Raw genomic sequence first — 27,847 nt, 5'->3', positions numbered from 1 at the left:
TGGGCTGGACGTAGTCCTGTGTCCATGCAGAACTGGGAAGGACCAAACCTCAGTGCATACCTAGTCCCAATATTGCTCATCTCTATAATACTGGAGGCAATAGTTTATTGGTCTATAAATCTAATATCATTGTTATCTTAACCAGTGCTATTTTTCTAGAAAAAGATGTGCCTGAGCTCACCATGAACATCTCCCAGTGGTGCCCACCTGAGAGCTGAGCCCTAATCATAATCCATACTTATGTAGGAGCATTTCGGAAAACAATACAGGGGCTCCTCCTCCTGCTGCTGCTGCTGCTGTGAACCAATTCATAGCTACCCTGCAGCATCTTGTTAGCATTTTTTCCAAATCATATTAGGTGATCGTTCACACATCTTCCAAGTCATATCTAATTTGGTTCTTAAACAAAATACAGTTCTCTTCTGGTTTACAATTGCCAAAGTGTCCAGTACACAATCTACAGTATAAACAAATAAAAAGCACATAACATTTTGTCACTGCATGTCATTATGGGAAGGGCGAAAAGGAGGCACTGAATGTTTTTATCTACCTGTTGAGAAAAACAGGATTTTGCTGACTGCTCTGTGTATCCAAAAGAAGGACCTTCAAAGACTGCCGTGGGTAGTTTAAGGACTTCTCGCAGAAACATGTCATATTTACCATAAACCATTACACCGCTGGTGTCTGAAATCATTGAGAAAATATCTGATGGAATAAAGAGGGAAAATATGAAATGGTTTATTTGGTTTAAGCCACTAGTTACAAATCTAACAGTGTTTCTTTTCAAATGAAAATAATAATTAGAGTTATCCCCTTTTTTATATTGCAAAAGTAGGGATACGCCTTTGTTAGGACTCACTAAAGGGAGTAAGCAAGCACTTTTCTAATGCTCAAAATTCTTTTCTAGTTTTAGGGGAAAAATGATGCAAATCGGAAAAAAATGGTAATTTAGCATGATAAAAGAGATCCAAAGTACAAAATGCAAACTTCTTGCCCCTGGAGCAACTTTCTACTTCAAATAATGATAATGGTGATGATTTGTTAAATTTATATACCACCCTTTATCTGAAGATCACTAGGTAGCTTACAGTATAAAAATACAAAATACATAACAAAACAATGACCTTCCCCTCAACACACTTAAAAGGCCTGCGTGAAGAGGAATGTTCTCACCTGGGACCTCAAGTTATGTAAGGTGCCAGCCAGCCTCCCTAGGGAGAGCATTCCACAAATAGGGAGCCCATTCTCGTGCTGTCACCCTCTGAACCTCTTGTGGAGGAGGAACACGAAGAAGAGCCTCAGATTACTATCACAGGGTCTGGTTTGGTTCAAGTGGGGAGAGGTGGTCCATGATCTGGGAACTGAGTATTTAGATATGGGTGGTTAACCTGTGGCCTACCAGAAATTGTTGGACTCCAGTTCCCATCATCCCTAACCTCTGGTCATGCCAGCTGGGACTGATGAGAGTTGATGTCCTACAACACCTGGAGGGCCACAGGTAGGCAACCTTGATTTGGATTATTGGAGAACTGGGTATTTGTGTGCGCGCTTTAAAATATTCAATGCATTATAAAGGGTGATTTCACTTCAGACAATAAAGTTGTGTCTGTTCCTCTTGTGTGTTATGTGTTTGGATCTATGAATGGATTAATTTAATCCATATTGGTTTTAACTAGGGCTGCAACCTGATTAAAGAAGCTTTAATTGATCAATCTTTCTAATGCATACGCATGTTTCCCAAAGATTTTGCTAACTGCTTTTCTGCTCTTGCTTTCTGAGTCAAAGAGCAATTCTTTAAAATTGTTAAATGCTTTACAGATGTTGACTATGCAAAACTTAAACAGAAAACTGCATGTAGCAGAAAACACTGTTAGTTCTTTTCAAACTTGGGCCTGGCTGCCAATTCAGTGGTGTCCTGTTGTTTTAGTATAATAGAATCAAAGAACCGTAGAGCTGGAAGGGACCCCAAGAAGAAGAAGAGTTTGTATTTGATATCCCGCTTTATCACTATCCTAAGGAGTCTCAAAGCAGCTAACATTCTCCATTCCCTTCCTCCCCCACAAGAAACACTCTGTGAGGTGAGTGGGGCTGAGAGACTTCAGAGAAGTGTGACTAGCCCAAGGTCACCCAGCAGCTGCATGCGGAGGAGCGGAGCCCCGAACCCGGTTCACCAGATTACGAGTCTACTGCTCTTAACCACTACACCACACTGGCTCTCATCCCAAGGGTAATCTAGTCCAGTGTTTCCCAAACTTTTTTGGGCAACGGCACACCTGTTTACTGAAAAAAAATCTCGCGGCACACCACCATTAAAGCCCCGCCCCGTGACGTCAGCGCGCAGCGTCATGCCGGGAGGGACGCACGAAAGTGAAAGTTTTTTCCCTCCCCCCTCAGTCCCTCGCTCGGAATTCAGCTCGTTTGGGGCATCGCTCCGGCTGCTCCCTCTCCCGCCGCGCAGGAGCGATGCCTCTCTCTGGCTCTCCCTCCGCGCAGGCTGAGGGAGGGAGGGAGGTGCGCGTGTGACCCGTCTCTGCTGGGAGACCAAACCCAGCGAGGCAGAGTCGCGCGGAGGCGCCCAGGCAGCGCTGCCGGCTGCGAGGAGGAGCGCCAGGCAGCAGCAGGAGGCGCGGCCTCTCCTCGCCGCCGCCGCCCCGCCTCTCGCCGCCCGACTCGCCCGCCTCCCTCCAGGCATCTCGCGGCACACGAGGCAACGTCTCACGGCACACTCGTGTGCCGCGGAACACCGGTTGGGAAACACTGATCTAGTCCAATCCCCTACAATGCAGGAATCTCAGCACACAGTCTCCCATCTAATTTGAAACCGTACTGGACCCTGCTTAGCTTTGCAAATGTGCTAGCAGTTTTATTGCTGGGGGACTTTGTACTCTGCATTGTTTAGTAGAGTAGCTCTTTGGGTCTTGATTCATATCACTATTATCTAAACCAAATTCCGGTTCTATTCCATATTGAAAGGAAAGGAACAACATTAGTAAAATATAAACAATAGAGGACAAAGACTTACATCTCAATTTGTCCATGATCTTTCCTCCACAAAGTGTTGCCAAGGCCATTTTGACAGCAAAGACAGACATTTTCCCATGTCCTTCTCTATACAGAAACAAGAAAACAAATATGATGACATCAATATGGCAATATTTTTGCACTGCTGTTGAATTATGCCATACAAATATTCTTATGCTTGGAAATTAAAATTTTGTAAACAACCATAAAACTTTTAAAAAGAATACAAGAGAAAACAAGCTATTTATTGTAGTTCCGATTTGAACAGTGGTTATCTGAGTGTTGTACGGTAAAAACAGTTTAAAAAGATAAAGCTGGAGAAATGAATCAAATATAACAATTAGAGCACAACACTAAATTCCATCAAAACCAGAACACGAAACGTTGCCCAATCTAGTCTGCTCAGGCTCTGGCAGGGAAGAAGGCTCTAGCCAGCATTTCTCTGTCCCTGCCTTCTTTTCCTGGGCAGTTGTGTGTGTTCCCTGAAGATTTCCCCTCATATTAATCCCAATGGAGAGAATATAAGTATACCTAATGTACTCCCCCCCCCCCCATTCTGGGTGTGTGTCAGAAGCCTGGAAGGGTTTTTGATCTGGGTGATCAAGAACTTAATAGCTTTCACTTAACCCCCACCCCCAAAAAACCTTTTATTTATGCAATTTTAACAGCTTCTATACACACATCGTACAGTATCCATCTCTTTTCCTAAGACTTCCCAATCCATTTCTCTGTTGCATTCTAGGGAAATCAGCTGCATATCCTGATATTTCACCCATTATCATCTCAAGTCTCCCTTTTTATGTTATCTGCTGCTCATATATTAACTCCTACTTGTAGGTTAAATCGTATATTGTACCCTCTAAGATAATCTCCAAAACACCTCCACTCTTCTCTTTAACTTACCTTATTTCTTAGTTTTCTGGTCATGGCACTAATTCTATATATTCTATCAATTTGTTCTGCCAAATTTCCTTCGTGGGTATCTCTTCTTTCCAATTTTTCGCATATACTATTCTAGCTGCAGCAGTCATGTACAAAAAGATATTGAGTGCCTTTTTGGAATGTCGTCACCTATTATCCCTAACAGAAAGGCCTCCAGTCTTTTGGGAAATGTGAGTTTTAGAATCTTTTTTAATTCTGTGTGAATCATTTCTCAATACTCTCTAGCATATTTACATGAACACTACATATGAATCAGGGTTCCCTCCACCTTGTGGCACTTTTTAAAAATGTAATAATGGTAGGGAGAAACAACTTTATTGTTTGAAGTCAATGGATTATTATTATTATTTTAAGTGTGACCTATGGCAATTGTACAAATTTAATGGTTCCTTCTTCAGTAAGGGGATGAACTGTGAATAGCAGATAAGTAAGTTTTCTCTGTATCCCAAATGGAATGGTATTTTCCATAGCTGAATACTTCTGAGAAGAGAAGGTATGAAAGGAATATTTTCCATTTTTAAAAAAAATATTGCAGTTTGACTTGATAGATTTGGACACCGTATTTCATCTGAGTCATTTATATTCATACATCTCTACCTAGACTCAGTGTAAATTCAATTTCCCCATGAAAATATGTATTGACATGGCTTGTGACTAGGTGAGATAAATGGGCACCTTGGCATTTAGGTGCCCCTAGGGTCTGGCAATTATCAAAGCAGCTCTGTTGTACAATGAAACTCCTTTATCACAGTAGTTTTTTAAGTTTTCATGAGTAAAATATGGCTGCTTAAGAGCAAGTATTCTGCCTTGTGACAGCTGCTGGTGAAGATGCTCAGTGAAGGGATCATTGTTGTGAAGTCATAAACGGGGAGAAAAGCTTCAGAGTGTGTTGAAACTAAAGGTGAAATGTTCCAGAAGGCCTAAAATGCCATCTTGATAGTCAAGATAACTCCAAAACAAATTGGTAGTTGTTGCAAGAAGGAGCTTGCAACAGCTCATATATGTTTATATTCACTTGCTTTCGTATATACTAATTAGCTTGCTTTGATGCTGTGCTTATCTGTAGACCCTGGGATGCTGGGCTCTTGGCCCAGAGAGAAGAGCTATCTGTAAGCTTTGGATAGTAGCCATCTATGGCCTCACCGGTCAGGTGAATTGATGGGCCAAACTGAAGTAGGCTGCTTTGTGTAGAAAGAATGCCTAAACATTTGCTTGGGTGTGGACAAGTAATGGTGACTTCCCACTGTTGCAGTGTTTGCCCTGCGTCTGCCAAGGCAGTGTGGCTCTGCTGGCTCTGCTGTGAGTTTACAATTTCTTATAAGCATTAGAATGAATCACTCTGGTGTTTTTGACATCCCTGCACTAAACCACTCCCGCAAGCCCATGGGCTAGTGGAGCAGGGCACAACGGCAGAAAATAAATGAAGAAGTCAACTGCGTTACTTGTAGAGATGGAGAAAATATTTCTATTTAAATGTTACTCAGTTCTCTACAAGAATGAACAACACTCAAAGAACCAACTGTGCCATCAGAGAAATGTATTGTGGTGCTCATCTAGCCAACAATTGTATATACAGTTGGGTAGTAGACTGACCAACAACTTCACTTGTCAAAACATGATCACACTGACTTTAACAATCATAAGAGATGTACAGAAAACTTGTGCTTATTACATGAATGGGCAGCATTCCTCTGTACTGGCCATGGGCTGTTGTAAAGGCATCAGAAGGACTTATGAAGCAAACAGAATGAAGGGCTGAGAATCCCCTTGTAATTCTCTTTCACGCTGTACTTGTCTGCAAAAGTGAGGAGGTAGGGAACTGCCCTTTGCTCTCCTGCCTCTAACGCATATGAAACATCAGTAAAAGACCTGAGGCCACAGGGTACTCCAGCTGTCCAATGCCAATAGTACTACGCTATACCATATTAGCTAGAGGCTATCACAAAACAAAATCTATAGCATATGACTAAAACCGTGCGCATGCTTTTGCATACTCTATCAGAGCCAATAGCACTTCCAAGCTGATTTAACAAAACCTCACCTAGATTTCCCTTTGGAAATAAGCTGTATTATTCTCCATAAGAGTAGGTGAAAGTTTAAAAATAATGAAGCATGAGCCCCCCTTTTATTTGTATTTTATTTCTACTATTCTGATAATATATTCTGAAAAAATGTATTTTACTGAGCAGAGCGTGTGTGCCATGAACATTGGAAGAGGTGTGTGTGTGTGTGTGTGTGTTTTAATGGCATGAATGCAGCAGATAATCAAAGCTGTAAGTGGGTTGTAACCAGTAGCAAAAAAGATGAGCAGGTGGCCTCCCCACTCCCTAGCATTACTTAATGTTGCCCTGTCCCATTTATAAAACAGTTTAATATATTTCAGGGCAAAAATAAGGAGTCTGGTTTAAAAGGAAGCAAGAAGAAATCCCTGTCTCTCTGCACATGCAATTGCTGTGATTGCTGAGAAAAAGAACTGAGTGACAAGCTGCGTCAGGGAACCAAACTAGATGTGATCAGAAGAAAATGCCTTCATTTGCACCTCTTGGTAGACATCAAAGACCCTATACTCTGACCTTGGAAAAGCCTTCCTTACACACACCTATGATTTGTGGGCCTTCACCAAATGTATTTCCAAATGAGTTCCCTGCAATTCTGAGTACAGTTTGTCTAAAAGATTTCCATCCTGGCTTGCAGCAAAATGCACTTGGATATCGCCTTACAACTTGACTTGTTAGGATTGCTCACTCTGATTGCTCTGGATAAAATGGCGGCCGCTACTAATTTGCTGGCAGCCCATTGGGATAATATAATTAACATGATGACATTACAATGTCATATAATTAAGTAGATCTATGAAGCCAATTCACGGTGAGACCAGTGTTTCCTGCTCTCACTGCTGTTATTGGCATCCATCTGTCTTGGGAGACAATGGAGGAGTGTGCATTTGGGGGTAAAGTCAAACCATTGGAGAGTTACAGTGTCTGCTGTGGCTGTAGAGATCAATATAGAGAAGACATGCTTTGTTGCAGACGAAGGCATCCAGATGCAAATAACACAGGGAGTCATATTTAGCTAGGGGAGCTGCTTTGCTATACGTAATTCCCTGGGAAGAAGCCCCATTGAACTCAGTGGGGCCTAAGCATGAGTAGATAGGCCTGCATTGTTAATATAACTCAAACCTTCAGTCCAAAATTGCTAAGCTGCATCTTAAGTAGCAACAAAAATGGAAACTCTGTTAACATTTCTATGGTCATTCTACTTGACTGAGTCTTTAATATTTTGCCACACCAGGTGACATTAATAAAATGCATTTCCTGCCCAGAACTCCTGGGATTCTTCATCCATCCTAACAGGCTATATGGCTCATTGAGGCTCACATTTAGGATTTCTGATTACCCCTCTATTAATTCAATCACAAATTCCAAGCACTATGCCAGCATAGTGAGGACAGCTCTGATTTACAGTACTTGAAATGAAAGCAGTTGCTATTTTAGAACAATTTGCATTTTTGGATATACTCCAGGTCCTACAATTACCTAGCTACCAAAAGTGTATAGAATAGTTGTGGAGCACATTCTATGTGAGAGCAGTACTGTGTTAACATAGATCACCCCATCATTTACAAAAGCAATACTTTTTCATTCCTTCCTTTGTGGGATGGTGTTTTGTATGCATCTTCAAAGCCTTGCAGTGCTAAACTCCAGAAACAAAATGGGTATTACGAATGATCTCATTTTCACAGTGATGGTTTTGTTGGGAGGGAGACAGACTTACAGGCAGTGGGCAGCAAAACATGTGCCCAGGCATTCTCAGTTGGTTTCTTCCCTGTTCTTGTGAAGAGTCAAGAATTCAGGGTTTACTGTTACTTCTTTTTTTAAAAGAGCTTCCGCCTTGTTGTGGAATCTTTTCCAAACACTGAAGGCCACAGTTTCACAGTCTACTGACAATTTCTCCTTGGAGAGGGCAGGAGAGCTGGTTGGATACAGGCACACAGTGCCTCTGCTACTTTGTCATGTGGAACGGTTGCTCCCTTCCACCTCACCCCAGGTGTTGCCATGGTGACTAAGCTGTACCAGTTGATCTGACTCTGGAAGGTACACAATGCCAAGCAAGAACTCCATCAAGTGTGTGCTGGGGAGGAGGGCAAGAGGGGGGTGGGTAGGCAAGCGGGAACACGAGGCAACTTATTTTAATGGTACTTTAATAGTGTGGATTTCCAACCAGTGCATTTTCATAATAGAAAACAGTAATGAGGTAATAGATAATTTGCACCTGTCGAAGCACAAAGCTGATCCCAGTCAATCCAGTTTGTAATTTCAGGCTATTCAGATGCTTTTAAGAATGCCAATAACATGCTGATGGATCCTATGCTCAATTACCGTAATTTACATATATACACAGAACGCTCATCTGTAACATGACATTAGGGATGTCTCTTTCCCATAAATTCACATTTGTTTGGTTGTCTCCACCTCCCCTAGGCCTTCAAATGCAAGGTTTCAGGCTGTAGTAATAATATGAATTCTATTGCCATTTTTTTCTGTTGGAATCTCACAGTTTGCTACATTAACAAGGAAAAGGGGGAAATTGCTCACAGCTGCCTAAGCTTGCAGCAAAAAGAGTTTCCTTCAAACAATAAGCCACTAACCCCATGCCACTGCTACAGAATAAACACTGCTGCAGATGTTTCCACCAGCAATAATAATACCCAAAGAATGGAACAATTTTGCATTTTGAAGTGTTCTGCTTGGGGCCAAACTCGACGTTACATGCACATTACTGCAATGGCCCTTTTGGTAAAGCTGTGTGTGTGTGTGTGTGTGTGTGTGTGTGTGTGAGAGAGAGAGAGAGAGAGAGAGAGAGAGAGAGAGAGAGCACACATCTACATGTGTAACATATAGCCTTTATAGTCATAATTAAGAAATTTCTGAACAATAACAGTAATTCGGGAATTTCACTTTGTCCAAGGCCCAGCTCAAACCGATATTTCACTTTGGTACTATTTTTCTGTGTAAAGATTAAAATCAATAACATTAGAAGGAAAACTTACGGATCAAAAGCTGCCAGCAGGAAGTTGAGTAGCAAGCTGATGGATTGCTCTATGTTGATCTGGTGGGTAGTTGGCATGCGTTTGTTCAGTTGGTAAAAAACCGTGGACAGGACAGCTTCAATTCGAGCCACATTCAGTTCTATGTTCGGATCCAGGTTGTTCAATGAATTTTCCCGCAATGCTTCTATTACATTCCAAATATCCACTAAGTGCACTATGTAGGATGCAAGATAGTACTAACAATCAGATAAATGCCCACAAAAGAGACAGAAAATAATCCTATCTTAGGTTATAGCATTTTGACAGATAGATATATAAAATATATACTTAGATCTGCTTGAAATGACACCTTCTCCCCCCATCGCTGGTTTGAGAGTGGGGCTTCATTTTGTTTTTGTTTTTTTGCGGGGGTGTACAAAATTGTTTCAAGGGAAATTGGTGGAGTGAAACAATTTCAGTGGCTTCCTTTTGCTTTTCCCATGATGCCATGTTTACAGGTATAGTTTGGGTAAAAATCAAAATAGCAGTCCTGTGTCCACTGACATGCATGTGGGGGAAGCAAAGGGTACACCCCCCAAAAAAAAGCTCACCCTTGTCATGGGCTTTTGGGACAAAAGGGTCCTCAGCAGAGGATGGGTTTCCTCCCCCAAGCCATTTTTGGAGGGATAGTCTTTCTCTGTCCCCCGAACCAATGCACAGCAAGGGAATCCGTGATGTCTTCTGTGCTTTCCATATGGAAGAAAAAAGGTGCACCCTGAAAATGGCTGGCTTAAGGGAAAAGCTCACCCCTTACCAATGACGCATGGGGGCCAGACACTCCTTGATGGTTTTTTTTAGGGAGCCAGCAGCAGTAAGGGGAGGCAAGAGGAGGAGATGCAACAGCTCTAAAAAATAAAATCATTTGCCCACCAAAACATTGTCATTTTTATACACAAAGGAAACATAGGTCTCCTTTTCAGGTGCTCATTTCATTAGACCAGAATGGAATTAAAAAGAAAATACAACTACAGGCAATTGGATACATATTTATAGAGAACTGTAGAGAATTATAAAACATGTTGTGTGCCAAAGCAGTATTGAAACTAAATTAATAAAAGGCCAAATATATTTTATAAAGCAAAAAGAAGAAAAAGAAAGGCACGAGGTGGTTTTTGTTTTCAGTTTTGAAGCTTTATGTAGCCTTTGCACCTAGAAGCTGAAGTCCAGTCCTAACAGGCTGCTCCAGCACTGATTGGCTCTCTCCAGCATTCCATTTAACGTCCATCAACTTCCACACAAACTACTTTGACATGTGGCAAACCCTTTGAGATGACCTGAATTCCAAGACATTTGGTGATTCAGGACTGCAGTATGCTAGAAGCCCTTTTGATCTCATGCATGAAATTAGTAGAATCCATATATAAAAAGGTAAAGGACCCCTGACAGTTAAGTCAAGTCACAAACGACTCTGGGGTTGCAGCGCTCATCTCGCTTTACTGGCCGAGGGAGCTGACGTTTGTCCGCAGACAGTTTTTCCGGATCATGTGGCCAGCATGACTAAGCTGCTTCTGGCGAAACCAGAGCAGCGCACAGAAATGCCGCTTACCTTCCTGCTTGAGTGGTGCCTATTTATCTACTTGCACTTTGACGTGCTTTCAAACTGCTAGGTTAGCAGGAGCTGGGACCGAGCAACGGGAGCTCACCCCATCGTGGGGATTCGAACCACCAACCTTCTGGTCAGCAATCCCAAGGCTCAGTGGTTTAGACCATATACCACACAGGGCAAGGAAGCACAAACAAATTATGACACATAAATTATATGAAGCAATCTCCTGACTTTTCATTTTATTTTAAAGCAGTTTGGGGAAGGTGACATTGACTGGAAGGGCTCTGCTAGGGAAGAGGTTTTTAACCTTCCACAGCATCATTTGTCTGATCTAAATCACACACGCCCTGATTCTGTTAGTCACACTGAAGTCGTGGGGGAAGGAGAAGAGGTCAAGTAACTGTATTTATTTCTAAAACAGTTATATACTGCTATATCAGAAGAAGAAGAAATATCAAAGCGATTTACAGCAATAAACATACAATAACAAATCATGTATTCAAAAGTTAAAAACAGACCTCAATTAACCATTATGGAAAGATACATTCTTAATTGCCTGGCAGAATAAAAAAGTTTTCAGTAGGCATTTAAAATTTGACCCAGAAGGCGCATGCTGGATCTCTATTGGCAAAAAATCCCATAAGCCTGGTGCCTGTGTTCTGCACCCCCACCCCACCCAGGAGTGCTAACAATGGCTTTGTGGAGGGAGATAATTTGTAAGGATGCATTAACATCTCTGTGTTCAAGCTTAAAAACAATCAGGCTTTTGCAAACATTTCCTTTGGATAATCGACATCTCAAGGGTTTTTGCAAGTAATCAATAAAAAAAATCTTGCAAAACCCAGATATGTCTATTGAAATAAATGGAGACACAACAGAAAACCTTTGGGCCAATAGATGCCCCTCACCAGTCATTTTGGGCATGCAGCCTTTTAAAAATCTGTCTACTGAATAGAAACACGGAAGGTCTCCCTTAGTTCTCTCTTGCCCCAAGGGTTTCCAGTGGTGGATTGTATTTTGCTGCAGGCTCTTTAAACTCTGCTTACTGAATAAATAAACTGAGACTTCAAACTTGTTTTGTTCTCTCCCATCCTGTTAATGAGAACACTTTAAATGGTAAGGAAAACCCAACTGAATATGGCACAGCCTCTAAAGAAGCTCACAAAAGTTACCAGCCTGTAAAAAGAATTGAGCGGCCTCTTTATGGACAGAACAGAATTGCAAATGGCTACTTAGCAGTTGGGTCTCTTTTTATTCACTGGGCCTAATCTCGCTGCACAACTGAAGTGGGGTGCTGCCTGCTCAGTCATCGCCATATGCATCACAGCTGTTGCAAAGCATTATAAACAAAGGGGGGGATAGGCAGTCTGTCAGACCTTATTCTTGAAGCCCCCCCCCAATATTCTTGCCTGCATACAATTTCTTGTCATCATGGCTATCCTGTATGAACCTCTCCCAGACCTTTAGGCCATCACTGGTGGTCCTCTTCTGGGTACCCCCTCTGGCCAAGGTGCAGAGGGTGGTGGCGTTGGAGAGGGCAGCAGACACTGGAGGAGGAGGAGGAAGAGGCAGCTCCTGAGCCTAGCACAGGCTCACAACTTTACATTATGTCCAGATTTGGCCTATGCTTTTGTGACATGGGTGAAACTGAGGATCTCGTAACATTTGGATTTTAAAAAATACTCTGCTTATACTGTATATTGGTTAGAAACATGTTTCTTCCCCAACTGCTTTTGGGTAAGGGAAACCAGTCAGATCTTGAAACGATCAGATAATTGATATAAAGAATTACTCATTAAGTCAGCATCTCACACTTTAGCATTATCCAAATCTCATACTGCTTCTATTGAATCTCTTCTTGTAAATTGCTATCATCTGTGACTGCTGTAATGAAAACTAATTTTGGCTGGCTGAGCTATTGCTCATTGTAACTATCTACAAATTGTGAGTTGTGTTGTCCACCCCATTATGCACTGTGTTGTAACATTTTTTCTTAGGGACTATGGCCAATATGGAACTCAAACTCAACTAAACTGTTCGCCTAACAGGAATTATATGGCATAGTCTGGTGAACTTTGGGGTGGATTTTTGCTAGCCAGCTCCTATTCATTTATCATACAGTGCCTCTAACTAAATATAAGATACAATCCAAATGAATGAATGAATGAATGAATGAGCTACTGCATTACTGTTTCATACACAATCCTCAAAGGATTTACCGTATGTCGGAAGAGATTACAAATAATCTTCCTTTCAAGGACCTGTTCACATCTTACACCTGAGAATGAAAGAAGCTACAGAAACTTAGCAGTTACCTTTTACACGCTTCCTGCAATCTCTCCACTGTACAGAAGAGGGCATATATTTGGTTAGAAAACAGTAATTACATCAGAAGAAGGAGAAATCTGATTATCAACACAACTTCCTTTTATTCTCTTAAAAATTAATTCAACCCACCCACAACGTTATACAGAAATGCACCTAATGCGGGAATAAAAGGGGGAGGGCGAGAGACAATGAATATTTGCTTGCCTGCCCTGTAGGTCGATCTTTCCAGTTTGATTTAGCTGCTGCACAGCACAGACAAGATTCTGTGCAGTTCTGTTGCTCAGCTTCTAACCATTGGGCAGAGCCACACAGATCCTGCACCCTGCAGGAAGCAAACCTTGCTGCTAGGAAAGACCAGCTGCGAGGAAAGACTGGCTTTTTTTTCCACCCTAGCAACCTACTGGTTGCGAGGATGCCCTACTATGAGGCAATTCATACTATGATGTCTTTTCAGTCTCACTAGTATGTCACAAACATTCCTAAAGTGTAAGATCTCTCCCCCCCCCTCTCTCTCTCTCTCTGTGTGTGTGTGTGTGTGTGTGTGTGTGTGTGAGAGAGAGAGAGAGAGAGAGAGAGAGAGAGAGAGAGAGAGCCTCTTCAAACCCTAACCACTTTCTTCCTATATGAACTCTTAGCAGGTGGTCAATAGGACCATGGTAGGACAGCAGAGCATGGTATAGAATTGCAGAGTTAGAAGGGACCCTGAGAACCATCTAGTCCAACCCCTTGCATTGTAAGAATATTTGGAGATGGGAAACCCAGTTGACATCAGGCCTTGCTTGATGAAAACCATCCCTTTAAATCTTTTTTCCAGGAGGTCTTGTAAACCTAGATTCAAGTGTTTCCCCTACTTGCTAGTGACCATGAGCATAGCCAAGGGGGGCAGGGAGGGGTAGCTGCCCCCAATCAATAAAAATGAGTAAAAATACATGGCTAACCGAGGTTCTGCCCCCCTAACAAAAGGCCTGTCGCCCGCCCCAATCCTGGCTACGCCTATGCTGGTGACAGGGGGTTGTGCTTTCCCTGCTGCTGGAGCCACTCCCCCTTTAACATTTTTACCCATAAGTTATCACAGTGAGGGCAGCAAGCATTGCACTTACCCCAAATCGGCTTTGGGATTATGCCACACAGGCAATGGTGGCGGCCAAGCCCGAAGCTGAGCAAAAGCAAATATGCCTGCCCTCACTCCAGGCTTATGTCTTAGGGGTAAATGTTACACAGCAGTAGAAACATGTGTGCAAAGACCACAGAAAGGTGGGAAGGGCGGGGGGGGGGGCTTTCATGAAACCTTGCCCCAGCTCCTATTTTGAGACAAAATCCTGAGAATTTTGATCTCATCCCACACTAAAATCAGTCCTAAGCCACAAAGCTCCCTAAATGGCTTTAACGAGGGTGTTATGAGCAGGATGAAGGAGAGAAGAATTATAAAAGCATTTTGGCTAGAACTCTACAAAGCTATGTGAGCCTCCTCTCAGCTTGAAGCACATGTGCAGCCAGAGGAATCTTGGATGTGTGTACTTAAGCTGCTCTTGTGAATGAACAGGAAATTACTTTTTGGTTTAAAACCACCTGTTCAGGAATGTAGATTAGTGCTGTACAAATGCCAAGGACATATCTATTTGTATCCAGGGCTGCATCAAGAGATGTTTTCTACCTGAGGAAAAGATAGCACCCACCGGCAATTCCTTGTACAGAATCCAACCAGACTTGCCGCTGACAACACCCTCCCACTACACCTGAGAGCATCAGGCTAGCTTATGGGGCACAGGGCAGGCCACTTGGCCTCCTCCTGTAGCTCTTTCCTTCAGCCATTTGCCAGGATTCCCTGCTCCACACTCATCACCAGCCGTCTGAGGCTGTCATCCTATCCTGCTTAACATTAGGGTAGGCCCTTTGTGTTGTGGTGTGCACACATACCTCTGAAGGATTACATATTTAGGGCACTCAAGGAAGCTATAGAAACTACACACTGTTATTTAAATATTCCAGTGGATAGAAACCAGCCAGAGAAGCAGTAGGACCATTAAGAGACGAGGTTGAAAACTGGGTACACAAGAAAAGCATTTACCGTATTTTTCGCACTATAGGACGCACTTTTCCCCCTCCAAAACTGAAGGGGAAATGTGTGTGCGTCCTATGGTGCGAATGCAGGCTTTCGCTGAAGCCTGGAGAGCGAGAGGGGTCGGTGCGCACTGACCCCTCTCGCTCTCCAGGCTTCAGGAGAGCCCCACCGCCAGCCCCACAAGCTCGGGGGACAGCGGGAGAGGCGCAGCGCGCCCTTCCCGCTGTCCCCTGACTTGGTTAGAAGGCTGGCGGGGGGAGAAGCCTGCTCCTCCCCGTCGCCAGCCCCGCAAACTCGGGAGACAGCGGGAGAGGCGCAGCGCGCCATTCCCGCTGTCCCCCGACTTGGCTAGAAGGCTGGCGGGGGGAGAAGCCTGCTCCTCCCCGTCGCCAGCCCCGCAAACTCGGGAGACAGCGGCAGGGGCACAGCGCGCCCTTCCCGCTGTCCCCCGACTTGGTTAGAAGGCTGGCGGGGGAGGGGGAGCCTGGTTTCGCGGGAGGTGGGGGAATCCCCCCGCCTCCCAGGAAATCCAGGAGAAGCCGTGCAGCCCTTTTAAAAGGCGCGCGGCTTCTGCCGGTTTCGCGGGAGGCGGGGGAATCCCCCCGCCTCCCAGGAAATCCAGGAGAAGCCGTGCAGCCCTTTTAAAAGGCGCACGGCTTCTGCCGGATTCGCGGGTGGCGGGGGAATCCCCCCGCATCCCAAGAAATCCAGGAGAAGCCGTGCAGCCCTTTTAAAAGGCGAGCGGCTTCTGCCGGTTTCGCGGGAGGCGGGGGAATCCCCCCGCCTCCCAGGAAATCCAGGAGAAGCCGTGCAGCCCTTTTAAAAGGCGCGCGGCTTCTGCCGGTTTTGCGGGAGGCGGGGGAATCCCCCCGCCTCCCAGGAAAGCCAGGAGAAGCCGCGATCTCTTTAAAGGGTTTGCACGGCTTCTGCGGGCTTTTGGGAGAGGTGAGGGAATCCCCCCACCTCCCAGTAAAGCCAGGAAAGCCCTGTGCAGCCCCTCCGCCAAGGAGAGGCTGCACGGGGCTAAAGGGGAAGCCAAAACAGCGAGCGGGATCCATCCCGCTCGCTGCCTTGGCTTCCTCCATAGCTGCGCGCAACCCCTCTGCCAAGGAAAGGCTGCACGGGGCTATGGATTCTTTAGCCCCACGCAGCCTCTCCCGGGAGGGAGAGGCTGCACGGGGCTAGGGGAAGCCAAAACAGCGAGCGGGATCCATCCCGCTCGCTGCCTTGGCTTGATCCATAGCTGCACGCAACCCCTCCGGCAGGGAGAGGTTGTGTGCAGCCTGTACGCTGCTCTTTGGGGCTGCGGGGAAAAAAAAGATTTTTTTTCTTGAATTCCCTCCCTAAAAACTGGGTGCGCCCTATGGTCCGGTGCGCCCTATGGTGCGAAAAATACGGTACTTTCTTTGTGCCAAGCCCTCACAAAGCACCTTATAAGACTTGCAGAATGAAGCTGGGAAGTCAAGCGAATTCCTTGTATTATTCTTTGCTTCACAAGATGGGTCAGTGAATAACAAGCAAGCATGTTTTTCTTCTTCCTAAGAAAAGTTGCAATGGGTCTTCCATTACAACTCCCATACCCACAGTTGGCTTCCAGTGGCTCAGCTGAGATTGGCTTAAATTTAATAATGGCCCAATTTGTCTCCAGACTTCAGACAAAGGTATGTGAGAGACAGCCACACATGAACCAGCTTTTCAGTGAGTGCAGCTGAATAGCTGTCTAATACAGCTGGCAAGGAATACATGTGTAGTGTTCATTCACAAACTAAAACAACTACTGTAGTTAGTCATTAGGACCAGATGGCTTTCACTCAACATTTCTAAGAGCTCAAAATAGTTTTTGTTTAAAACATATAAGCTTGCTAGGACTGGCATCCATGTTGGAGAATTAGTAGACTACCATTGTTTAAGGGGATCTCAGACAATCCAGGAATTTACAGACCTGTTTCCCTAACTTCTGTCCAAAATAAATTGATGGGAAGTATATTAAAGCAACAACACTGAATAAAATTAGCAAGCCTTGCTTGGGAAATACTGAAAGGTCAAGCAGTATTTAACCAGTAGCAGCTTGAGATTTCATATAAAAGAGGAAACACTTGCATTTTGTCAAGAGCCTGCCTCAGATATTGAGTTCTATACCACTTCCTGAGGATGAGGTAATACAGATTAGAGAAAGCTACATTACTAGCCACTAGATGGCAGTGTGCATATTTTAGTAAGTGCCACATATATGTGCTCTTACATATTAACCATATATTCGTATTGCATCAAATTAACAAAAACCAAGGTGTATGGATTTCTGCTGTTCCCTTAAGAAATCTGTTTCAAAGGGGGGGAAATATATTTGTATTTGCACCAATGTCTGTATAGACTGGTTACAGAGTTAGCTTTCTCATTTTCTCAGCATGACTAAATAAGAAATTATGGAGGTGCAAGAAGAAAAAAATGCTTTATTGAGAATTGTTATTATGGCAACTGACCTGTCAAATGCTGGTCATGACTTCACCCCATTTCTAATTTACAATGTTACTGAGTCAGGCACACAACAGTCCTAGCTAGTAAAGTCTGAACTGTGAAATGAGCTGCCCACAGTTAAAATCTCCTCTCACTCATAAACTTGCTAGGTGCCCTTAGGCTTTGCTCACTGCCCTTAACCCTACTTCTGTAATATGGGAATAATAATACTAGCCTACCTTACAAAATTGTGATGATTACAAAGATAATGTATGAGTTCTGAACAGCGTAATGATACAAAAAGTGAAACATTAATATATAGGAAAGACATGAATAATAGAACCACGACACTAACTGACCAAGCAGAAATGAAAGAAGAGAAGTGCCATTCTGAACTTGAGTTAACCAGACATTAAGTTTCTGTAACCCAACCAGTAAAACTGCATTCTGAAAAGTAACCAGCATTAGTGTCTGAAGAAGCAGTAAACTTCAAGGTTACTGGGGAATTTGGTTGATGTTTTGTTTGCTACTAAACCCACTCAATACACTAAATCACACTGTTCCACTGGGCTACATCTTGTTGGGTAGGGTCAGTCTTTTTGCAATTGACACCTGTCCATTTTGGGTTGTATACATCATTATGCTCAGCTGCATATTTACTGTTACAGTACATTATCAATAACATAATTAATTTTATCTGGCAAACCTAGCCAACCCACATTCAGAAAATGTATGTGATTTAAAGGAATATATTGAAGTAACTAGAATAAATGTAAACTCGGCTGCAGATTATATGGTAGTCAAATAATGCTTGTAAAGCTGTGAGTCCCTAACAGTTCAATGCTAACCATGTTTTCCAAGAAGTAATTAAGAAGTCCAACTGACTTTAAAGATAAGGTAAAGGTAAAGGGACCCCTGACCATTAGGTCCAGTCGTGACCGACTCTGGGGTTGCGGCGCTCATCTCGCTTTCTTGGCCAAGGGAACCGGCATACAGCTTCCGGGTCATGTGGCCAGCATGACTAAGCCGCTTCTGGCGAACCAGAGCAGCGCACGGAAACGCCGTTTACCTTCCCACTGGAGCGGTACCTATTTATCTACTTGCACTCTGATTTGCTTTCTTACTGCTAGGTTGGCAGGAGCAGGGACTGAGCAACGGGAGGTCATCCCGTCACGGGGATTCGAACCGCCGACCTTCTGATCGGCAAGTCCTAGGCTCTGTGGTTTAACCCACAGCGCCATCCGTGTCTTTAAAGATACTTCCAAATAAATATGTTTAGAGTTACACTGCATCATTCTCTACTGATACTTCACCCATCCATCTCCGTTCCCTGACTAATACTAGAATCCAGTGTTTATTGCCTCGGTAGCACCTCAGCAAAATTGTATGCTGCATCATCAAATGCACTGGATGACAGCAGGAAGCAATAGAATAGAGGAACAGTTTCGGTTAACACAAAAATATCTTGGGCTATCAGCAATAAATGGAAATAATATAAATTAGAAAAGCAAGAAATAAATGGGATTTGGGTAAAATATTATGCACACTGAAATTTATATATAAGTTTATACTCTGTTGGAACATGGCAACAGCCATTTTAGATGATGTTCCCTGAACCCCTAGGTGGAGTAAGAGTCTGGGTATCTTAAATAGATATTTTTAATCTTACACAATGTGAAGATGATTTGCAAATCCAAAGCAAAGACATTTTCAGGGAAGAGAGGAAAATGAGATTATTTGATGGTCACAAAAACAGAGGCATAGTAAATAAATGAAAGAAATAGGTAATCAGAGAACAGGATGGCATTACACTCTGGTCCAAGTTAAAATAAATTACTACTTATGTCATTATACTGTAAGGGTGAAGCTAGATTATAACTTTTAAAGTATGGTGGAACTTAGAACAGGAATGCCACAAATCCTCACCACCTGCCACACAGCTTAGCCCCCATCACCTTGGAATTATGCTCATTTATTTTGACTGCATCCCTTTAGCAACAAAAGCCAAAGCACTGATTTTGCAAGGAATGCAGGTAAATTGGAGAACAAGGATCCTGTCCTATCGTGAGCTGAGTGCAAGTGACGTAAATGTTATTTGCTTCAGAACTGCATAGGATTGAACCACACCTAGGAAACTGGTTTAAAAAGCATGGGCTGCAAATCCATATTGGAACTTCATTTTTGCATCCTAGTCTAACACTCTGATTCTAGTTCCTTTGCTGCTGGCTTGATGATATAATAGCCACTGATGTGAGGCTGGCCCAGAGCACGATGTGTTTAAAAATATCTGAAGTGAGTGCATCTTTAATAGCACTTGCATTTAATTTACAGATGTGAATTATTGTTCATTAGACAGGGTGGGACACAAGGCTAACATAAAGTGACAGGCAGAAGAGAAAGAGGCCCCGAGGTATGTAAGAAATTGAAGCTGACTAGCCTACATGCCTCTGAGGCCTAGCTACTATTTGAACTGAGCAGAAGAGTATGAGGAAGAGAAGGATTAGAGTTGGGGAAGGCGTGGAAGTTAACAAGGTCGCCTCCGCGGTCATCACACTACGCCATTCCCAATGAAAACAGCTGTATTGTTCTCCTGATGAGACACAGCAAAAAGTATTTCATTCAAAAGAGAACAGAGGAGAAAAACAACACTGAAACCCCCAAGGTGCCAAATTAAAAACCATCAGGGATATGAACTCCCGGTTTGTCAGCTCTAATTAAACCCCATATTAGAATCATCAGCCTGGCTTTAAATCCAAGGTTTTCAACTGCCAACTGTTTATTCTGATCTAGGGAAATCAGCAGCCTTGCTTTTTCAACAGCCAGCACTGGAGAATAACTATGCAGCACAATGAGTAAGGCCCACCAAGGATGGCGGTTGTTTTCCAGCCGTACAGTACTGTTTAATTGTATAATGGAGTTTTGATTATGGTATGTTGTTAGGTTCTGCCTCCGCTGCTGTGGTCCACAGAGAGATCATATGTGTGCTTGAGATTTCATCATCCTAATAACTGCTACAAGTAATAAAATACGAAAAGCCATAGTTTCCAGCAAATGAAACATTTTATGCTGAGGAAGAAGGTATTCTGGAAATCCAGATTTCTGGTGCTCATACAGTGTTTCAGGCTATAGAAGCTGACACTTCCCATTTTCGACTCAGTTCTGTTGTTCATGATCCTGCTATCTTAGCACCTAAACTATTGAACCCTAACTGTTCTCTACTGAAGTTTTGACATGTGTTTCCATAACCATGAATGGCACCTACTGCTTGCTTCAACTACCTATCCATTAAACCTAAGCTGCATGACCAAGCTCAAATACTGCAGTAAAATTATATTGTGATGATTGTGTATTTCCTAGATCTGTTATATTTCACATGTTGGGAACTTTGGCACTCCAGATCTTGCTGAACTACAATTCCCATGAGCCTCAACAAGTATGGCCAATGGGTAGAGATGATGGTAGTTGTAGTTCAGCAACACCTGGAGGGCCAAAGGTTAACCATACATGTTATATTTATACCAATGTATTAGCTGACATTGGCTCTCACTTCGCTCATCTCCTTGGATGTGCAGGAGCAACTAACCATGGCATACTGGCATTTGATAATTGACCTAGTGGTACATTTCAACTGGACATTATGGTTTGTTTTGTTCACAGCAAATTATGATGTCAAGTCAAGGCTTATTAGCTCTGGTTTGTCTGAGCAAAACAAACCACGATCCCTGGTTCAGACATAACACTGAACCAGTAAGGTGTGTGTCATTTTAGGGGGTGAAACTTAATTTTTGCAGATTTCTTGAATGAGTGGTCTTTAAAATATGTTTTTGGGTGTGAGGAATTCAAATTTGCTGTTGTTTTTGTGGCTGGACAACTTGGCTTGCTAAGTCTAATTGATAAGGAAGCATATAAACTGCTTTTGGAAAACCAAAGAATTTTAAATTTACCTTATGAAAAATGTAAGGCAATGTGATATTTCACACACACACACACACACACACACACACACACACACACACACACACTGCAATTACTAGGTGTTCATGAACAGTCAAAAGCTCTTTTAAAGCCACCCATCACCAAATCCTATGGCAGATAACTTTTGTGCATTTGTCAGCAGTGTGCTGAGAATACTCTTCTAGAATCTTGGCGATATGTATGGAGTACAAGTTGTGGGTGAACCTGGATTTATTAAAGTGGTTATAGTCTAGTAAAAGGAAGTAGCTAAGGAGCAGTGTGTGTTTTAGCTGCCTGCTGAGAATAAAAAATCCTCAAATTGCTTTGAAGCAATGGAGTACAGCTGAATATGTTAGTACTTGGGCTGCAGTCCTGTGTCAAGGACTGAAAATGTAAAGCCCATTACAAAAAAATAGGTACATAATCAGGCCATAGGACTCTCTATATAATTATTGATATGAGTTCTTTCACTGGCAAATGAGCTTGTAAAATCCAGAACACAGACCACACAGCAACATTGCAAATTGTGGCATTTACTGATGAGGCAACGCAGACCAGGGCACTGAGCTAGTGTTTAATTACTATTGTGAATGATCATTGGATATAGTGTAACTACATCAGTATAAAGCAACAGATATGGCAGAGACATGTCTGGAGAAAGGCAGAAGGTACTTGACTGGCAACAACTCACTAATAAAGGCATTTTGTCCATTACACAACCACCCTAGATGCTGGATATACACGTGCAACCTGTTGAAATGGATACACATCGCAGGACAGACTTGCCCCATTTGCCTCCTATCGGCTATTGTTGTAGTTCTATTTACTTAAACCAATACACAACAGATCAGTACAGCTACACTCATGTACAAGTGGTATCTCGGGTTAAGTACTTAATTCATTCCGGAGGACTGTTCTTAACCTGAAGCACCACTTTAGCTAATGGGGCCTCCTGCTGCTGCCATGCCACCGGAGCACGATTTCTGTTCTCATCCTGAAGCAAAGTTCTTAACCCAAGGTACTATTTCTGGGTTAGAGGAGTCTGTAACCTGAAGCGTATGTAACCCGAGGTACCACTGTATGGGACAACAGCAAAGGGGTTTACTGAGTTCAGCAGCTCTGATGAAGCAAGCAGGCTGGCTGGCTTCACCCTTTTTTGTATCTTCCAATAATACCTAAAAAGATAAGTTCTGTTTTGTTTTTTTTAAATAAGGCAAGCAGGCATGCAGAATACCACCGGATTCAGCCATATGCCAATATTAAGTACAGGGTATGCAGTGCAGGGAATCTTATTAGGAACTTCTCATATTCCATTTGGGAAACAGAGTCAATATAGGAGCTTTCCCTCTAGCAAATCCCAGAGACACATCCTTCAGATCTGCATAGTGGCCATAATTTATTTTATGTATTAATTACATTTATATCCCATCTTTCCACCCAACAAACTCAAGGTGGCACCATGGTTCCCCCTCCTCATTTAATCCCCACAACAACCCTGTGAGATAGGTTAGATTGAGAGACAGTCACTGGCCCAGGGTCACCCAGTGAGCTTCATGGCTGAATGGGGATTTGAACCCTGGGCGTTCCAAATCCTAATCCAGCACGCTAACCACTACACCACACTGGCTCTCACCATACATACACAAAAATAATCAGATGCCATCAACGCCATGTTAATTATTTCAGGAGCTGTTTTGGTCCTATTATATGCAAAATATTATATAAAAGCTGTAAATAATGGTATAAGGAGGATGTAGCATTCTTAAGAATGGCTTGTTATAATGACCTATTTACCACTTAAAATTTGCTTTCCATTCTAATAATGAAAATTCTGAAGGTAAAAATTAGTATCTATTGGGACTGTAGATGCTTAAAATAAGTTCCACCCAGCTGCACAAGGTAATCTTAGACGTAAGATGAACAAATCTAATCGTGTTGAAAAGAAACAAAAAAAAGGGGGGGGAGATTTTATTTATTTTATAGTTCATCTCATCATTTTGATAATGGAAAAGTAGATGTGCTTAAAAAGCTCCACCCACTCTCTCTTACCCTCATCCACATGCAAACATTTAAACTTTAAAGTATAATTAGCAGTAGTGTAATAACATGCTCTTCTGGAGAACCAGGTGTTCTTATTAGCATCTTGCGTATTAAAATAAATTCCTATTTGCATTTCAACTGGGGAACAAACACAACTCTAAAGTGGAAGATAAGATTAATGATGGTAATTCGAATTAACCAGTGGCATACTTACAGTTGCATTTCTTCTGTACAAATCTAAGCTTGCATGCTGTTCTGTAGGTGGATAAACGGATGCGATCCAGATCTTGAGCCCCTAGTGGCAGAAAATTATGCATATGCTATGATAGTTGCAATTTGTGCATGTACCTCACAGACAAAAGAGAGAAAACAAAGAAATGTTCCCTTCAGCATTTTCAAGGCTGTCTTTTCTAACTAGGGAGAATGGGAAGAATGCAGTGTTAAAAATAGTTTAGCAGTGGATAAAGAATAAACCTTCTGTATCTGTCATTCAGAAAAAACACACAATCTGATCTAACCACAGGCTAAAAAACAAAATGGCTGTGCCCCAATTCTAGGACAACACTGTGTAATTTTAATATTTTAACTATGAAGTTTACAACAAATACCCACAACTGATGAGAATCAGTTCAGAATAAGATATCAGACATGCAAACTACTAATCTATTTTAGCTGCAAACCATATATTTAGGTGAAAGATTTGTACGAGGAGGTAGGAGTACAAAATTAAAAAATTATGGGGCAAATGGGAAGGAGGGTCATGCAACAACCTTTCTGGAACCATTTGGATAATTAAAAGTCAAAAGGTAGGCCTCTGCTACCTTTTCATTAAGCCAAATTTAGTGGTTTTTAAAGTGTTGCTGTTTATAAAGCTGCTTTGCATATGCATGTGAGAGAGGAGACTTTGGACAGCCAGTTTGAGCAATTGCAGCTGTGGGGGAAATATGCAAAGTCGAGCTGAATGAAGCTGGGAAGCGTTATATTTAGCTGATTTGCATGACCCTACAAAAACACAAAGGCCTTGGAAGAAGCCTTTCCAAGAAAACTTTTGTAAAACTAAAAAAGACAGGACAAATTCTGAATGCACTAATGACATTTAACAAGTTCTGATTGATTGATTGATTGATACTCTCCTGAGAAAAAGATCACAGCATGTGCACATCACGATACTTCAGGGAACAGATCATAACAAGAGATTGGAGACAGAAAGAAAGAAGCACCATTATTTCTCCCCTCTCTCAGTTCTGCTCACTACACTTTTGCTTACTTTTCTCCTTTCTCTTCTCCATCTGCCAAGCATTCTCAACTAGATCCTTTTACCAATTGGCTGCTTGGATGCCATCTGTCCCTGCCAGAAGTTCCCTTGAACTATTTACTGTCTCATCCTCAAAGTTTTTCATTTGTCCACAAGATGGTTTATCCTTGGTGGACTAAGACTTTGCTTGGAAGACCCCTTCTAGTGGTCCCAGCAGTTTCCCTCAGCTCAAGTGACAAACACAGCGCAATACTCAAATTTACTTTCCTCCTTCCTCTTTTTTTTTAATAAAAAAGAAACATTCCTATTCCTATCAAGAGTCATATATCCATTCCTCTCCCATCTGGGCTGCAAGAGTAAGTGGGAGGAGGGTAGTAGCCGCAACTACCACAGAGTATGACCCACCGGCAGCAAGAAAGTGGGTGGTAGAAGCTTCTCTTGAGTGTTCCTCCATCACAGGAGCAACTCCCCTGTGAAGAAAGGTCGCAGTGTTTGGGACATTTTAGTTTAGAGGAAAGGCGAGTAAGAAGTGACACGATGGAAGTTCTCCACGGTATGAAGAAAATGAATAGGAAAACGTCTTTCTCACACTCTCGTAACACCAGAACTAGTAGACATCTACTGAAGATGAATGTTGGAAGATTCAGGACAGATAAAAGAAAGTACTTCTTCATGTAGCACATGGTTAAACTATGGAACTTGCTCTCATGGTATTGACCACCAACTTGGATGGCTTTAAAAGAGGATTAGACAAATTCTTGGGAGACAAGGCTATTGACAGACACTAGCCATGATGGCCATGTTCCACCTCCACTGTCAAGAGTCAGTATACCTCCGAATATCAGTTGGTGCGAATCACAGGTGGGCAGAGTGCTGTTGTCCTCAGGTCCTGCTTGTGGGTTTCCCACAGGCATCTGGCTGGTCACTGTGAGACAGGATGCTGGACCATATGGGCCTTTGGCTTCATCAAGCAAACTCTTCTGCTCTTTATCTGTCAGCTAGATACCCGATTCTGCCTAATGATTCTGTTTGCTTATCACTGAATTGTATTACTGAATGAGAAACCCATGGTAAAAAAAGCAGCTTTTGTTGGCATACATCCAGAAACAAAAAGGATTGTGATTTTTGCTTCTGTCCCAGATGAATGTAGTTTTGTTATCATTGTTATTTGTATTTTGGCTACCGCTCAACATTTTTTTCTACAAATGAAAGACTTCCGATCTGGATGCTGAAGAACAACAAAAAGCAAGTTATCAGATGAATAAGCAACAATGTAATTTTTTAAAAAAGAAAAAATGGTTTCATGTGCCATGATGATTAACAGTTTGTAGACAAAATACAGTAATACACTGTAAGAGCTGGCTGCTGTTTTGTGTTCAGCAGAACTGTATTTCTAATAGATAGCATAAGCCAGCAGCAACTTAAGAGTGGATACATTCACTTTTCAACGTATGTATCAGGAAACATCTGTCTCTCCTATTATTATTAATTAGGTGCCAGCTCAATGGAAGGTGTGCTGTTTATTAGAACCCCTCATGGCCTTTGACCTTCGTGCCAATTACAATCTTGTCTTTGTACGTCAAATGGGGAACAGTGATGTGTAAAACGTAAGAGACTATTGTTGGCAGATTGAAGAGTGTCCTCTTTGCAGAAATGAAAGATCAGCCATCATGGACTATCTTCACCAGTAACTTCTGCATCACATCTTAAAACTCAGTTAAGCTCATTCTGCTGAAACAGGGTTAGTCCCAACTGGTCAGGGTTCAAGCAGCAGTGTTCTAGCAGAACCTGGGTAGCTCAGTTGGTTTAGAGCATGGTGCTGATAACACCAAAGTTACAGGTCTGATCCCTGTACGAGACAGCTGCATATTCCTGCACTGCAGGGCATTGGACTAGATGATCCTCAGGGTCTCTTCCAACTCTGTGTGAAACTTGCTAAGTCAAAGATAGTGGAAGCTGCCTTTTCCCATATCCATTCACATTCTATTAGGAGTAGATCTAGCTCTTCTTCTAACTCAGGAGTTCCCAAACTGTGGTCTATGATCCACCAGTGGTCCATGAGGTTCACTCAGGTGGCATGTCCGCATTAAATATTGATTTCAAATAGTATTTTTATTGCTTCTTTTAATTCTTTTTTTGTATTACAATTTGAATTCAACCAAAACCCATACAGCATTTAGCACAGAGCATTACCACTGCTACAACAGGCAGAGAAATCATTAAGTGGTCCACCAAAACCATAATCAATGTTCATGTGGTCCATGGGGAACCACGGCTCTAGCTTACACCAAGCTTTACACAGACCCTCAGCTAAATGTGCTTCAAGCTGTAAGTTAGTTGAAGTTAAAGGTAAAGGTAAAGGTAAAGGTAAAGGGACCCCTGACCATTAGGTCCAGTCGTGACCGACTCTGGGGTTGTGGCGCTCATCTCGCTTTCTTGGCCGAGGGAGCCGGCATACAGCTTCCAGGTCACGTGGCCAGCATGACTAAGCTGCTTCTGGCGAACCAGAGCAGCACACGGAAACGCCATTTTATCTTTGCCGACCTTCTGATCGGCAAGTCCTAGGCTCTGTAGTTTAACCCACAGCGCCACCTGCCTCCCTTTAGTTGAAGTTAGGTCCCATTTAATTCAATAGCACAATTAATTTACATGAGAACTAACCTCAGCCAACTTTGTCTGGATCCAACCCATTGCAACATTTATTTAAGCATAGTACAGTCAGCTTCAGTTACTTGTGGTCCTTGTTCCTAGAAGGTAAAGGTAGCTTTACTCTGTAAAGCAACCCACATATTGGCATCTAATCTGGCAAAAGAGGAGAGCCTCTTGATTAGCAGTCAGCTGATCAAGAATCTCAGCTTCTGAAGCTCTCTACTTCTTGAGAGCTTCTTTGGTTAACTAGAAAGCAGTTTTTTAATGTATGTTTATAATCACTAACATTTGCAATCATCCTAAATCCAACTTGTATTATCCAGTTTTATACATCATGGTTCTGTAAAGACCTGCTGGATTGAACTATATAGCCAAGGTTGCCTCACGCTCTCTGGTAGGGACCATTTTGAATGGAGAAAAAGTGATAAAGCTTCACTTTTCTCCTAATATAAGTGAGTACAATGAAGAGACTATTGGCTTTGACTTGAAAAGACCTGCATATGACTT

The 27,847-nt window shown here is 42.5% G+C and overlaps 1 protein-coding gene across 30 annotated transcripts in view; it reads right to left on the bottom strand.

The window, feature by feature from the left end:
- Window positions 1-27,847, bottom strand: part of DTNA (dystrobrevin alpha) — a 199,365-nt gene that overhangs the window by 62,491 nt on the left and 109,027 nt on the right. For 18 of the 30 annotated variants that reach the window (XM_081205860.1, XM_081205886.1, XM_081205870.1 and 15 more), the window contains 5 exons: window positions 23,651-23,731; window positions 12,008-12,145; window positions 9,014-9,227; window positions 3,023-3,108; window positions 551-705 (listed from right to left, as the gene is read on the bottom strand). In XM_081205860.1, the coding sequence (XP_081061986.1) occupies window positions 551-705; window positions 3,023-3,108; window positions 9,014-9,227; window positions 12,008-12,145; window positions 23,651-23,731 (674 nt within the window). Of the gene's footprint in view, window positions 1-550; window positions 706-3,022; window positions 3,109-9,013; window positions 9,228-12,007; window positions 12,146-13,130; window positions 13,285-23,650; window positions 23,732-27,847 lie in introns of those variants that run through there. The other 12 variants (XM_081205876.1, XM_081205869.1, XM_081205874.1 and 9 more) reach the window with 2 other exon arrangements.

Source organism: Podarcis bocagei (genome assembly GCF_964188305.1).
Source record: "Podarcis bocagei genome assembly, chromosome: 8".
Lineage (NCBI taxonomy): Eukaryota > Metazoa > Chordata > Lepidosauria > Squamata > Lacertidae > Podarcis > Podarcis bocagei.
Note: the sequence above shows the minus strand (reverse complement) of the source record. Positions and strands in the feature narration are given on the sequence as shown.